The sequence below is a fragment of the Prionailurus viverrinus genome, chromosome B4 (assembly GCF_022837055.1).
Source record: "Prionailurus viverrinus isolate Anna chromosome B4, UM_Priviv_1.0, whole genome shotgun sequence".
Lineage (NCBI taxonomy): Eukaryota > Metazoa > Chordata > Mammalia > Carnivora > Felidae > Prionailurus > Prionailurus viverrinus.
The window spans coordinates 133,869,902-133,883,981 of record NC_062567.1 but is presented as its reverse complement, the minus strand read 5'-3'; the positions used below and the strand labels follow the sequence as shown (position 1 = coordinate 133,883,981).

General features: G+C 51.3%; 1 protein-coding gene across 7 annotated transcripts in view; it reads left to right on the top strand.

The window, feature by feature from the left end:
- EFCAB6 (EF-hand calcium binding domain 6) overlaps nt 1-14,080 on the top strand; it is a 251,139-nt gene that overhangs the window by 151,806 nt on the left and 85,253 nt on the right. For 6 of the 7 annotated variants that reach the window (XM_047868126.1, XM_047868128.1, XM_047868127.1 and 3 more), the window contains 2 exons: nt 8,951-9,065; nt 11,373-11,506. The exons of the other annotated variant lie outside the window; for it this stretch is intronic. In XM_047868126.1, coding sequence (XP_047724082.1) covers nt 8,951-9,065; nt 11,373-11,506 — 249 coding nt within the window. The remainder of the gene's footprint in view (nt 1-8,950; nt 9,066-11,372; nt 11,507-14,080) is intronic. 7 annotated transcript variants of the gene reach the window in all.

Below are 14,080 nucleotides of genomic sequence, written 5' to 3'. Positions count from 1 at the left end.
TACTTCAAACAGATGTTTTTCTGTATTTTATCTGGCTTTTCTATTTGTTCTCAATGGAAGTATAGACTTTCTACAAGGTGCTCCAACACACTGAACATCAACCATTCCCTTTCTGATGGGCATTCACTTCTCTTTTCCTTTCTAAAATCCCTTTAAACTATCTTTCTTTACGTGTCTCTAATACTGATGTTTTTATTTCTGTGGAGCCGATTCCCAGGAGTAGGATTGCTTGGTCTAACATTACACACACACATGCGCACGCACATTGTCTGCTTTCTAAAGCCACACTATAGCATTTCCTATTTCTAATAGCTATGTATGAGAGTATATTTTTCTCCAGCCTCTGTTAACAATAGTCATTATAGCTCTTTTAAATTTTTGCTGGTCTGATAGTTTTAAAGTAATAGTTCAGTTTAACTTTAATTTGTATTTATTTCCCTGACTACTAGTAAATGTATGATTTTCTTGATATTAGGATTTCTTCTCCTGTGAGTTGCCTATTTACATCCTTTGCCCTCTTATTAATGTTTAAGAGATGTTTATTATAGATATCGTTATTTATCCTGTGTTCATAAGATGCTTTGAATTTCCAGTTTACCCCTATTCTCTGGATTCTCACCCTTGCGACTCTCTTCCCTGCAAGTCTCTCTCTCTCTCTCTCTCTCTCTCTCTTTTTAAAGTTTATTTATTTATTTATTTTGAGAGAGAGAGAGTACAAGTGGGGAAGGGGCAGAGAGAGGGAGAGATGAATCCCAAGATGGCTCCACACTGTCGGCGCAAGCCCCATGTGGGGCTTGAACTCACAAACTGTGAGATCATGACCTGAGCCAAGATCAGAGTCAGATGCTTAATTGACTGAGCCACTGAGGTACCCCTGTATGTCTCTTAATTAGAACCCAGCCTCTGCCCTCCCAGCTCCTACCACTCTTCTCTGACACTTTCCCATTTGGCCAGTTCCAGCCCGGTTCTCTCCTAGGGCACTGCTTACTGGTAGCCCCATCTCCCTCACTCAACTGTGGGCTCAACAAGGGCAGTTATCTGTGTCTTTTTCATTCTCTGCCTTATCCCCAACATCTAAAACAGGGGCCAGCATAAAAGTGCTCAATAGATTGGGGCTCCTGGGTGGCTAAGTGTCGGTTAAGTGTCTGGCTTTGGCTCAGGTCATAATCTCACCATTCTGAGTTCGAGCCCTGCATCGGGCTCTGTGCTGACAGCTGAGAGCCTGGAGCCTGTTTCAGAATCTGTGTCTCCCTCTCTCTCTGCCCCTCCCCCACTCGTGCGCTCGCTCGCTCTCTCTGTCAAAAATAAATAAACATTAAAAAAAAAAGTGCTCAATAGATATTTTTTAAATGAACCCAGTCAATTTTGGAAAGCATTCAAGTATCATGGTTTAAAATGTAGACTCTGGGGGCGCCTGGGTGGCTCAGTCGGTTGAGCGTCCGACTTCGGCTCAGGTCACGATCTCGCGGTCCGTGAGTTCGAGCCCCGCGTCAGGCTCTGGGCTGATGGCTCGGAGCCTGGAGCCTGTTTCCGATTCTGTGTCTCCCTCTCTCTCTGCCCCTCCCCCGTTCATACTCTGTCTCTCTCTGTCTCAAAAATAAATAAATGTTAAAAAAAAAAAAAATGTAGACTCTGGATCCAGACTGCTGGAGCTGGAATCACAGCTCTGTTATTTAATACTTGTGTGACCCAGGTGCCCGGGTGGCTCAGTCAGTTAAGCATCTGACTCTTGATTTCAGCTCAGGTCATGATCTCCCGCTTCATGAGATCAAGACCTAAGTTGGGCTCTCTGCTGACAGTGCAGAGCCTGCTTGGTATTCTCTCTCTCCCTTTTGCTGCCCCTCCCCCCCCAATAAATAAATATTTATTTATTTTCCATTTAAAATGGAAAATTCTTTAAAAAAATCCCTGTGGGACCTTGGGCAAACCTCTTTATGCCTCAGTTTCCTCATCCCTAAGATGGAAATCATAGGAGTAGCTACACCATAGGATTGTTATTAGAATAAATGAGCACATATATGTGTATTAGTTTCCTAGGGATTTGTAACAAATTACCACAAACTAGATGGCTCAGTACAACAGAAATTTATTCTCTCGCAGAGAATACTCCTGGAAGCAAGATGTCCGAAATCAAGGTGTCCACAGAGTCAGGCTCCCTCTGATGGTTGTAGAAGAGGATCCTTCCCTTCCTTGACTCTTCCAGCCTCTGATGGTTGCTGGCATTCCTTGGCATTCCTTGGCTTTGAAGCTGCCATTACTCCATTATCTGACTGCTTCCTTTTGTCTCTCTGTGTCTTTACATGCTGTCTCCTCTCTGTGTGTCTGTGTCCAGAGTTCCCTCTAGTAAGGATTCCATTCACTGGTTTGGGGGCCCACCCTAGTCCAGTATGACCTCATCATAGCTTGATTACATCTGCAAAGACCCTATTTCCATTCAAGGTCCATTCACGAGAACCTAGGTTAAGACTTGAACGTATCTTGGGACGCCTGCATGGCTCAGTTGGCCAGGTGTCCGACTTTGGCTCATGTCATGATCTTGCGGTTCGTGAGTTCGAGCCCCATGTTTGGTTCTGCACTGACAGCTCAGAGCCTGGAGCCTGTTTCGGATTCTGTGTCTCCCTCTCTCTCTTCCCCTCCCCTACTCACACTCTGTCTCTGTCTCTGTCTCTGTCTCTCTAAAAAATAAACATTAAAAACAATTTTTTTATAAAGACTTTAGCACATCTTTTGGGGGGACATAATTGAACTCCGTACCATATGTAAACCCTTTCAGTAGGGCTTGGCCCTTGGGTTCATTCTTGTATCCTTAGTGCCTTCGATAATTCCTGGCCTACAGGTGTCCAAAATAATCTGGTGAATTAATTAATGGACCAATGCTTTGTCCTCTGGCCTACAAATATATTTTCAAAACCTATCATTTGTCTTTTTGTTTTATTATATCTTTTGCCATTAAAATGTTTTAAGTTTTGTACAACCAAATATATTTGTCTTCCTTCCTGGCTTCCTTTTTTTCTTTTTTTAAAAACAAATGCTGGGTTTGTAGTCTTGGTTAATAAGTTGTCATGCCTCTAGCCCCCAGGTTTCCCTCCCATATTTTATAGATAATCTCCTAGACTTTCTTACAAGAATTTTTACATTTTATTTTTTAATGAAATGCTTAGTCTATATGGAATTAATGTTTGTTTTTGGTGTAAGATGGGGCTCTTCTGTATTTTTCCCACTGGATTGTCACTTGTGAAATTCTCATTATACCAGAGTCTAAGTCTGGAAATTTCCATTCTGTTACACTGGTCTTACATCTTTTCTGTATCAATGCAATATTTTTTTTTTTAACTTAGTGAAACTGATTTTTCCTCCTTTTTATGTTTTTTAGGCTATTCTGAGGCTATGTTTGTATTTTTCCATATAAATTTTACCCATTTGTCCCCCAAATGCATTATTACAATCACAATTGGACTTACATTAAATTTATGTATTAGAAATATATCTGCTTTGGAATCAAGGAGAGAGAGCATACCAGGATGTGCAGAAGGGGAGAGCCTTTTGTTGCCTAAGGGAGTGCAGTCATTCAGAGTCAGCTCTGCCCACTGCACTCGACCCTCAGCTCTGGGTTTCACAGCTTGTGTCCACTTGCCCCTTGGACAACAGATCAGGCCCAAGGACTTGAGAACAGCCTCGTCTAAGGGAGGAGTGTCTTGTCTGCTCATGTCTTCAGTCTTCACAATTTGTTACTCATCCGCCTACAGAACTCTCTTAAGGTTTTACACATGTGTGCAAAAATGACCCGGGTTCTGGGTATTTGCCACTAGAAGTACGTGTCTGGTCGATTTACTCGTTACGCCTGGAATTCCTCTTGACGTTGAAAACCTATCAGAGCACCTTCTCTTTTGTTCTCAGACGGAGGCTGTCTCATTTCACGGTTTTTGAAGGTTAGTGTTGGTTCAGCATCTTGTCCTTCTGAGCCATTGGAACACAATTCTAGTCTTGTTGGATTCTACAGGAATAACGTATTTTTAAAAATCTAAACGAAATCATCATTGTCATCATCATGCCCGCGGCAAAAGAGAAAAGAAAAACTACGGTTTCGCAACCTGGGGTCGCTGTTGACAAGCCATTGCTCTGTCTTGAAGGTCCGCGGTCGGGCCCTAGGTTGGAGGAAGGATTGTTGGTCAAAGAGCAGTGCAGTCCCATCGCCGGGGGAACATCAGGTGGACCAGACAGAGCTAGCCTTATGGACTAGAAATTTCTAGGTCAGGGGTGTGGTCGGACCGTGATCATGGCGTGTTTCCAGTGGCCACAGCGCTGCCACCAAATTGATAGAATTTCATAGATGCAAAGAGCTGGAAAGGCCCTCAGAGCTGGCGCACCTGTCGTTACTCTCTCTTCACCCCGGCTCCTCCATCGTTCACCATCTCAGCGGATGCTTCCCTTACCCAGGGGTGTCGGGCTTGGTCGTGTGGCTTTCCTTGACCTGGCGTGCGGCAGACGTGACCTGAGCAGCAGCCTCAGATCCGCTGCGTGCTTTTGCTTGGCCCGGTGCTCCAGCGATCTGCCGGTGAAGGGCCTGCCCGGGGCGGCCGTGTCCCTTCAGTTTGATCCCCAGAATGAATGCACGCGGAACGGGCCGGAATCCAACCTGCGGCCCGATGCCAAGCCGGTCGACCCGCAGCCTGAATCAGAAACACCTAGCCAAATCCGTCTTACATCCGCCAGACTGCACTTGACCCGCAGAGCCGTGAGCGTGAGAATAAATGCTTGTTTCCTTGTCAGCCGCCGGGCTTTGGACGGTTGGTCATGCAGAAGCTGGCTCATAGAGTCCCTGTTCCCGTTGCAACCCTGTTCCAAACGTGTAGTACGTCTAGGCTGGGGGACTCTCAAACCCAGCCTCAGTGGCATCCTCTGTAGACTGCCCAGGCTGTGTCATTTGAATGGGGAGTGACCCACTGGCCAGCGTGTGGCTGTGCGGCAGAAACCACCACTGCTCATTATTGACAGAGCCGGAAGCCTCAACCGTGAGTCCAGACTCAGTCGCCAGTGCTGGGCTGTGGCCACTGGCCACCAAGCATCCCTGGACAGTCACCCCCAGTGCAGTTATTGGGGCGTCTGCACGCTATTCCCAGGTGTCCCCGGGCTCCGGGCTCCTCGTCTGTAAAAGGCGAGGCTGAAGCTGATGCTGCCCAGGTTCTCCCGTGCGACACCTTGGCTCTAGCAGCTGTAGCTGTGTCTTTTCAGGAAACAGATGGCTGATTTAGCCTTCCCCCGGAACTTTGACCTCCTCGTTTGTGAGACGGCGCGTTGTGAAGTTTAAATGAAATAACGCGCGAAAGTCGCTTGGCATGGTGGCCGGCGCCCGGGAGCTCGTCAGTCAAATTCTCCTTGTCAACGAAAGAGAAAGCCCGGCTTCTCTTTCTCGACGGAAGCCTGGGAAGCTTCCCTTACTATCTGGAGTCAGGAAGGCGTGCGTAGGGCGGTGAGGCCAGCCCTTGCCCTTGTCGTCAGACCGCCAGTGCCGAGTCTCTGTTCCAGACGCTGGCCAGCCTGAACTCTCGCACCTGAGCCACCGTCTCCGGAACACCTCCCGCCAGCAGCGTTCTCATGCTGGGGGCTTTTATCTGAGCCGCTCCGGACTGCGGTGATTCACCGCAGGCAGATCCTGGCTGTGAGAAACGCCGAAGGAGTCTGATGCTAGGTGGAGCTCCGATGACCAAGAAGGAATAAGGAACGTTGGAAATGGTACTTAGCTGATGAAATATGGAAGCCTGGTTTTTCATCGTTAAAAAAAATGCACCTGAGTGCTTCAAGCAAACATTATAACATTGTCTTGGGTTAATAACATATGTAGACCTGTAGCTTAGAGGACAGGGGGCAGGGTAGGGCCTGTATGGTTGCTAGGGTTCTTCATTTTATGTGAGGTGGTTCGCTATGAGCTCCAAATAGACTGTGAAAAGTCAGTGGTATATATTCTCCCCGGAGCAACCACCAAGAAGAGGGTGCAGAGAGCCATAGCAGACCAGCGTGACTCACATGGAGAGACTGGTGATGTTTCTATCCCCGGATGCTCTGCAGTGGCCGGGCTTGGAAAGACCAAGTCCCTCACCCAGCTTCTTGTTGTGGGCACCCCTTGGGGAGCACCTGTTTTCACCAAGAGAGCCAGCAGGGGTCCCGTGGAACGACATGGCCTCCCGTGGAAGAACCAGTCTGCGATCTAAGGGAATCCCAGGGACAGCAGAAGTGACAATTCTGTGAATCAGAATGTGCCAGACCATGGCTTGTCGCTCTTTGAGGAACTCACTTCACGAGATGCCTCCTAGAAAAGACCAAAGGACTCGGCCTGAATGGTTAAACGTTTTGAAACCTGCCCTGTAGATGCTGCAGTTTGGGCTTACGCTGTTTGGTAAATTGCCTCCGAGCTTCATGATAAATCTAGCTGATTTGCTGCTGTGTTCCTCCCAAAAATGAGAGTGTGCAAAGGGGAGGCCCTAGAGACACGCATGTTTGGAAAGTGCTTAGTGCCTCTTCTAGTGATCACACCCTCCGGGTTTCCCGTCCTCTGTGATGCTCTGTGCCCGCAGGGGAGGGCACGCCTACAACCCCAGGACAGGCTGCTGAAGGCGTGCCCAGCCTCCCTGGTGCCTCACAAGCCTCCAGGCTGCGAAACATTTGCCTACAGACATTTCCTTACTATCCGCTACATATGTTTTTATGAAAGGACTGAGCAGGAGGAATTTGCAATGAATAATTCATGTGTAATTGTTTTCAAAATATAAAGTTATTTTTCAAAGAAAGCAACCAATCTATCCGTTTCCGAGTCCCCCTGCCGCTTGGGTGCTTCTGCGTGGGCTGCAGCTTTCCATCGAAACCCTCGTGTCGTCCTGTGCTGGGCCAGTCTCCTCCGCAGAGCTGGGACGGGGTGCCTGTGCAGATGGCGCGGAGCTGTCAGAATTCCCAGCCAGCGCTGCCTGCCCAGGTCCCCAGGCAGGCCTTTGGGGACAGTCTTGGCATCCGGCGCTGCTCTCCACCGAGCCCCTGCAGACAATACCACAACACCTGCATTCCCTTCCCTTTCCACTCTGTTTCCAATGCTGCACCAAATACATCCCGCGGCTTGTTTACTTTAACCCACACACACGAGCCAAGCCACGGCCAGGGCCCGACCAACTGGGCTGGTGCAGATACAGCGAGCCACGGTCCCATTCAGTTCATTACTGGCACTGATAGTGAGAATAAGAGCAAGGCAATGGTGCCAGCTCCCTGGGTCCTAGTCCCACACACCAAGAAGGACAGCACCCAGACAGAAGGAGCCAGGCACTGCACACAAGTTGTAGGCACCCTGCTGCAGCTAAGTGGGTTTACATTCTGCAGCTCTAGTGTGAAGAGGCCGGGGCAGAAGGCTCTGTATCTGTAAAGACCTCAGCACAGTCCTGGCACGTAGCAGGCAATAAGCATGATGATGGTGGTGGTGATGGTGGTAGTGACGGCGACGGCGATGATGGTGGTGATATTGATGATGACGGTGGTGATGGTGGTGATGGTGGTGATGGTGGTGGTGATATTGATGGTGGTGATATTGATGATGACGGTGGTGATGGTGATGATATTGATGATGATGGTGGTGATGGTGGTGGTGGTGATGGTGATGGTGGTGATATTGATGGTGGTGATATTGATGATGACGGTGGTGATGGTGGTGATATTGATGATGGTGGTGATATTGATGATGGTGGTGGTGATGGTGATGGTGATGATGGTGGTGATATTGATGATGATGGTGGTGATGGTGATGGTGATGATGGTGGTGATATTGATGATGATGGTGGTGATGGTGGTGATGGTGATGGTGATGATATTGATGATGGTGGTGATATTGATGATGATGGTGATATTGATGATGGTGGTGATATTGATGATGGTGGTGATATTGATGATGATGGTGGTGATGGTGGTGATGGTGATGGTGATGGTGGTGATATTGATGGTGGTGATATTGATGATGACGGTGGTGATGGTGGTGATATTGATGATGGTGGTGATATTGATGATGATGGTGGTGATGGTGATGGTGATGATGGTGGTGATATTGATGATGATGGTGGTGATGGTGATGGTGATGATGGTGGTGATATTGATGATGATGGTGGTGATGGTGGTGATGGTGATGGTGATGATATTGATGATGGTGGTGATATTGATGATGATGGTGATATTGATGATGGTGGTGATATTGATGATGGTGGTGATATTGATGATGATGGTGGTGATGGTGATGATATTGATGATGATGGTGGTGATGGTGGTGATATTGATGATGATGGTGGTGATGGTGGTGATGGCGATGGCGATGGTGGTGATATTGATGATGGTGGTGATATTGATGATGATGGTGGTGATGGTGGTGATGGTGATGGCGATGATGGTGGTGATATTGATGATGGTGGTGATGATGATGGTGGTGATGATGATGGTGGTGACCATGAGTACTATCTCATCCCATCCCCTATTCCTTTCCCCCCTCAGCTTTCTCCACAGAATGCAGCCACCCTGCTTTATTTGGTTTGTGTTTCCTAGGATGTGTGTGAATATAAATCTAACTAATGAGACCCGAAACCACCGCAGTCACAGCAGATGTGAGCTTGGATACCTTGGATGGCATGGCCTTTGGAAGGGTTTGCAGTGCTGACTGCAGCCTCCGGGGCCATGCCCGCTGAGCCCAAGGCTGCGAGACCACTTACCCCTTTGTTCGCTCGCTCGCTCAACAAACACATCTCGCCCAGGGAGTCAGGACACCTGGGCCCCACCTGTAGGGAGCCTGTGGGTGGAGACACACGAGTAACAATCACAGGCTAGAGTGCAGGGGCCATGGGGCCGAGCCCACCGTGGGTCTGGAGGGCCTCGGTCAGCCGGGACCCCGGGACCGCTCGACTGCCTTTCTCCTTGCTTCCTTCCTCGCCAGGTACTGGGAAATCGCGGAATGCCCGTGGATGATGACCAGTATGCTCCGCTCACTGCAGAAGTAGGACATGAGAAAGGAGGGACGAGCTACCTGGACTTGGCGGCAGGCCCTGGAGGTAGCTAATCGCCGGCGCAGGCCCTGCCGGGACACGTTTCCCGCCGGTGGCGACGCCAGTCTTTGCGAGCGCGGCCGCGAGGCCACCGGGGTGAGGTAGTGTGAGCTGAGGTGCCGAGACAGCGTGTGTTCTAAGACTGGAAACAGACATTCTTGTTTAGCTTCATCTGACTGTGTTTCGGCCTTTTTCTTTGCACTCAGCCAAACTGTGAGTGCAGAATTTTGCCTGACGGAGCCTTCTACAAACTCAGAGCACAAACGGCTTCTAAAATTTGCTCCAGAGCCTATGCTCTTTCCATCACGCTTCATGTCCTTTAAGATTTGCCTCCTAAAAACAGATGCTGCCTCTCTGTGATTAGTGACACCCAGGCATCAGCAAGGCGGGCGTTCCTCCCCCTTTTTGGTAGATAAGGACACAGAGACCCTAAGAGATCCGGGGACATGCCCAGCATCGCTGAGCCGCGGTCCCCCCCCTCGCCCTGCCCCCAGCGGTTGCCAGGAAATCTGTCGTACACGGTGCAGTCAAGCCTGGAGGCTGGGTCCTCCTGTTTGCCACCTGCTCGGATTCTGCTCTCCGGTCCACGCACCTGGCAGGGAGAGGACGAGCAGCTGGGTCATCCTCCCCCTCGCATCCCCTCTTGCTAGAGCGTAGATGGACAGAGAAGCCCTCTAGAAAGGCCACCGTAATCCCACAAATACGTTGACAGAATACGCTTCCTTTTTTGCTGCAAATGCAGTGCAGGCTGGACAGGGCAGAACCCAGAAGCCCCGTTTGCATTTTGCCGTCTCCCCCGCGTTCGGTCTGGGAGATGACCGGGCGGTGCAGTGGGCCTCCCCGAGAGAGAGAAACTGGCAGCCGGGACTCCTCGCCAGGAAAATGAGAAGGTCAACCACCTATCTGGCCACACCAGAGTATCAGTTGACAGGCCTGTCCTAGGGGAGGGAGGGCGCGCCCACATGAGAAACAGGCAATTCGAGAAGCCATAGAATTTACCGTTTTGACCCCTTGGGTATACGTTTTGACATTTTTGAAGGAAAATAAAAAGAAGGAAAAGGTTTTCACATTTATCTTAGCGCTCCCAGTGTGCCGGCTGAACTTGTTTTTCAGGTGAGGAAACTGGGGCGCGGGGTGAGTCAGTCACTTGCCCGCGGTCCCAGAGCAGTGGGTCGGTGGCTGAGTGGGGATTTGACTCAGTAGTCACTGAATGCTCTTGGCTTCCTCCCTGCCCCGCTCCTTTCCCCCCACTGTCCCCCTCCTCCTCTTCCCTGCATGTGTCCCGCACCACTGCCTGTCTCCCCACATGGCCAGATGCTGGCAGGGGTGGGGGTAGAGACCTCGGCTCTGGGCCGGCCCCAGGCCAGGGACCCGGGGTGGCAGAGGGGGAGGTAAGCAGCAGGAGAAGTGTTTCCTGCACCTGTAGCGAGCCTGAGGGAGGCCGCTCCAGGCCCAGGTGGAGGCGAGGCAGAAGCCAGGTTCAAGATGGGGCCATAGGGTGCCCACGAGCTGCAGGTGCCCCGCCCACCATCCATCCCGCAGACCCATGGGTGCAACTCGCACACCGACAGGGCCACCCGGGTGCCCCTGGGTTGGTTTTAAAGCAGAGATTACAGTGTCTTCCTCAGTTTTAGGGGAGAGAGGCCATAACGCAGTAGTTAGGCTGCTGGGCTCTGGAGCCTGACGGGCTCCATGAGCTCTGTGACCTTGGGGAAGCCGGGGAGCCCCCGAGCCCCCATCTCCTCGTATGTAAGATGGACGTAACAGCGGATTTCCTTGTGTAAAAACGAGGCACAAGAAGAGAATCTACCTCTTAGGGTTCTTTGTTGAGAGGACCAACACATACCTGAAGGCTCCTCCTACAGTGTCCAGCAGACATGTGGCCTGTGAATTAACAAACATCGACTGACTTCCACATTGCTCTGTTTAGGACACGATTCTAGGAACCGAAGCCAGGCAGGGAATTCTCCTCCTCTGCCCCCGAGAATGGAGACATCAGTGAGACACAACCCGGTCCTGTAGGAAGGGCAGGGCGGGGAGACGAGGGAGGGTGCGAGGCGAGGCGGGCGCCATGTGCTGGACAAGAGCCTGGCCCCGCAGTCTAGACAGCACCTTCTCTCTGCAAGGGGAGAATTTCCAGGAAACTGAAGGAAAAGAACCCAGCCCATCACAAAGTTAGTGCTACGTTCGCATCACAAGGCTTACCGCTGTCGAGTATCCCGCCAGGATTTGGGACAGAAAGAAATCCAGTGCCCAGACCGAAAGACGTGGACGCGCCATTAACGGAAGTCTTCCGGTTTGTCACTGTTTCAGACGCTCCGAGGAATGGGCCAGAAGGGGCTCCGTCGCAGACTCCGGTTCTTTCGAAGAGTAACTTGGACGGCTACTTTGTAACCGCTGAAGAGTGCGTGAAGCGCTTCCCCCAGAGACTGAAGGAAGTCTTCCGGGTAAATTATGACCTATCTACTGCTTGGCTTATCTGGACACCCCCCACCCCACCTTGCTCCCAGCCATCCAGCCCCACCGGCTGGGACTCCTGGAGCCCCGGCATGCCCTGCGCTTCACGGGACCCAGCGCCCCTCGCCGTAGACTCAGGTTCACCCCTTCTCCCCTTCCTGGGGAGGGGGGCTCGGGCTTAACTCTGCAATCCCCTCCCGGCCCTGAGGTCCTCTCCCCTGCTCCCGCTTTGCCGGGTCTGCCTTCTGCCTCTCGAAGACTTTGGAGAAATGTGGAAGGAGAGGGGCGGGTCAGGGAGTTAACGAGGAATGCGGGGGGATGCGCATTCGTCCATCCTATCCACGCCACCCATTCACTCGGCAGACAAGTAGCACGCACTCACGATCTGCTGGGATTTCTGCTAAAGGCTGGAGATGAAAGAGGGGGCCCCAGTCCAGTCTGAGACGCAGATGGAAACAGATAGTTCAGACCCATGGGGTTGCCTGTTGTAGAAGGAACCATAGCATGCCATGGGGGCACAGGGAAAAGACCGCACTAAGGAGGACTTCCTGGAGGAGGTGGCCCCTGAACCGAATCTTAAACCCCCAGCAAGTGCTGGCCAGAAAAAGGAAGGAGCAAACAATAGGGGAGGGAGCTTGCCCCAGGCAGGTGGTGGACAGGTCATGGTCATGGGCTTTGGGGAAAAGCTCACAGATTGCTAGGGTGGGTTGCATGTGGAAGCTGTAATGGGTAAGACGGGAGAAACAGCAGCCATTTAAACACAGAGGCAGGCAGAGAGTGACCTAAGCTGTTTCTGTGTTGAGAAGTAAAGGAGCAGTTAAAGGGGGAAGGTCAATTTGGTAAGCCGACTGTAGTAGCTGCGAGGCAGGGTGGAGGCCCCAGGGTGTGCAGGAACAGGTAGGCGAGAGGGTGAGGGGGTGAGAGGGCAGGAGGGGAAGCAGAGGGTCCCTGGGAGCAAGCGTTCCCTGCTTGTCACCAGGGTGGCCCGGAAGGGTTCACGGCCAGCACCCCTCTGCCGTCTTCACCCAGGGGGCCAACTCACCCATTCCGTCGCAAGCCAGCCTCCTTTCTCTGGCCTCTGCCTCCACCCCTGTGCTCACCTTTCCCAGCGAGGGGACGTAGGGGGAGCCAGGCTCTGTGCTGGCACCCCTGTTCGCCTATCTTTGGAACCCGTGCAGCTTGGTTACGGTGCACACACGTGCCATATTTCCTAATGATCTTTATTTTAAATAATTACATAATGGACTGAGTCAATGAACATTCACTGCCACCCGCTCTATCCTGCCAAGAATTTGTAATCTAGGGTTGAGACAAAGAAGTGAATCTCTAATTGCCAGGGTTTACATGATCCGTACTAGGATGCAGGTTAGTTCTGGGATCACTGGGGATTTGCTTGTCGTCCTCACAGGTGTGCAGTAATGAGACAGTGTGTGCCTTGATTTGTGAGCGGGAAGGGACAGTCACCTTACTTATTTTATTGAGTTCCTATTCGCGAGAAATTCCTGAGCATCTCTCCTCATCAATAATGGAAAACCCACCTTGGGTTAGCCTAAAATACTATTACAGCCGCTGCTGTTGTTTGCCTGGCAATTTTGTAGCCACGCGAGGTCGTCTCAGCACTCAGCTCAGGTTTACAGACAACAACAAAGCCAGGTGAGTTAGTTGTGCCCCCACGGCTCAGGTCCAAGACCATGAAGAATTGAGGAGATAATTCATCATGACCCAATAAGAGACATCTTTTCTCCCCGACTCTGGTGAGGAAAGCAGGCACAGACACCCCCGGGTGATGCAGGGGCATGACCTGAGGACGGGTTCTCCTTCGGCCAAGGGCTCCTCCTCCAGACACCGTCTCTGCAGGGTCAGGCATGCGTCCCCGGGTTCAGGTATTTATTTCAAAGCAATCAGAATCTGGAACCAACCCCCCCCCCCCCCCCCCCGCCCAGAAATGGGATCATTCTCTACATACATTTCTGCAACTGTACTTTTCACCTCACTGTCTGTCCTCGACGTCTGACCTTGCGTGGTGATCTCAGCATGCACCCTGATCAGAGCGTCCTCTCCGTTCTTAGGACCAGCCCCCGTCCTGCCCGCCCGGCCTGCGGGCCCCGGCTCCGCACTGGCTCCTCCTCCCTTCACACTCCAGCCAGTGTTCTTCCTCGCCTTCATGTCTTTGCACATTCTGTTCCTTTGCCCGGACTGCCAGTCCAGGCCCTTTGACCAGTTAACTCCTACCCAGGCTCTGGTCTTTCTTAAGCACCCGGGCCTTCCACACGCCTTCAGATCTGCGGGGAGATCTGCCGCCGGCCCGTTCCCCTCCCGGTACAAGCGTGTGTGGACTTGTGTTCCTAGGAGACCTTAGGGCTGAGTTGTTCCCAAATCATCCAAATAACTCAAACGGCCACCACAGTGCTTGACATGTAATCGGTGATCAATATGTATTTGCTGAGTGAACAAAAGACTTCACGTTACGTGTAGGCAGTGAACCGGACGGATTATATCCGTGGCCTCCTTTGTTTAAACCCTCACAGGACCCGCTCAGGTAGCCATTCGTGTTCCCATTTCAC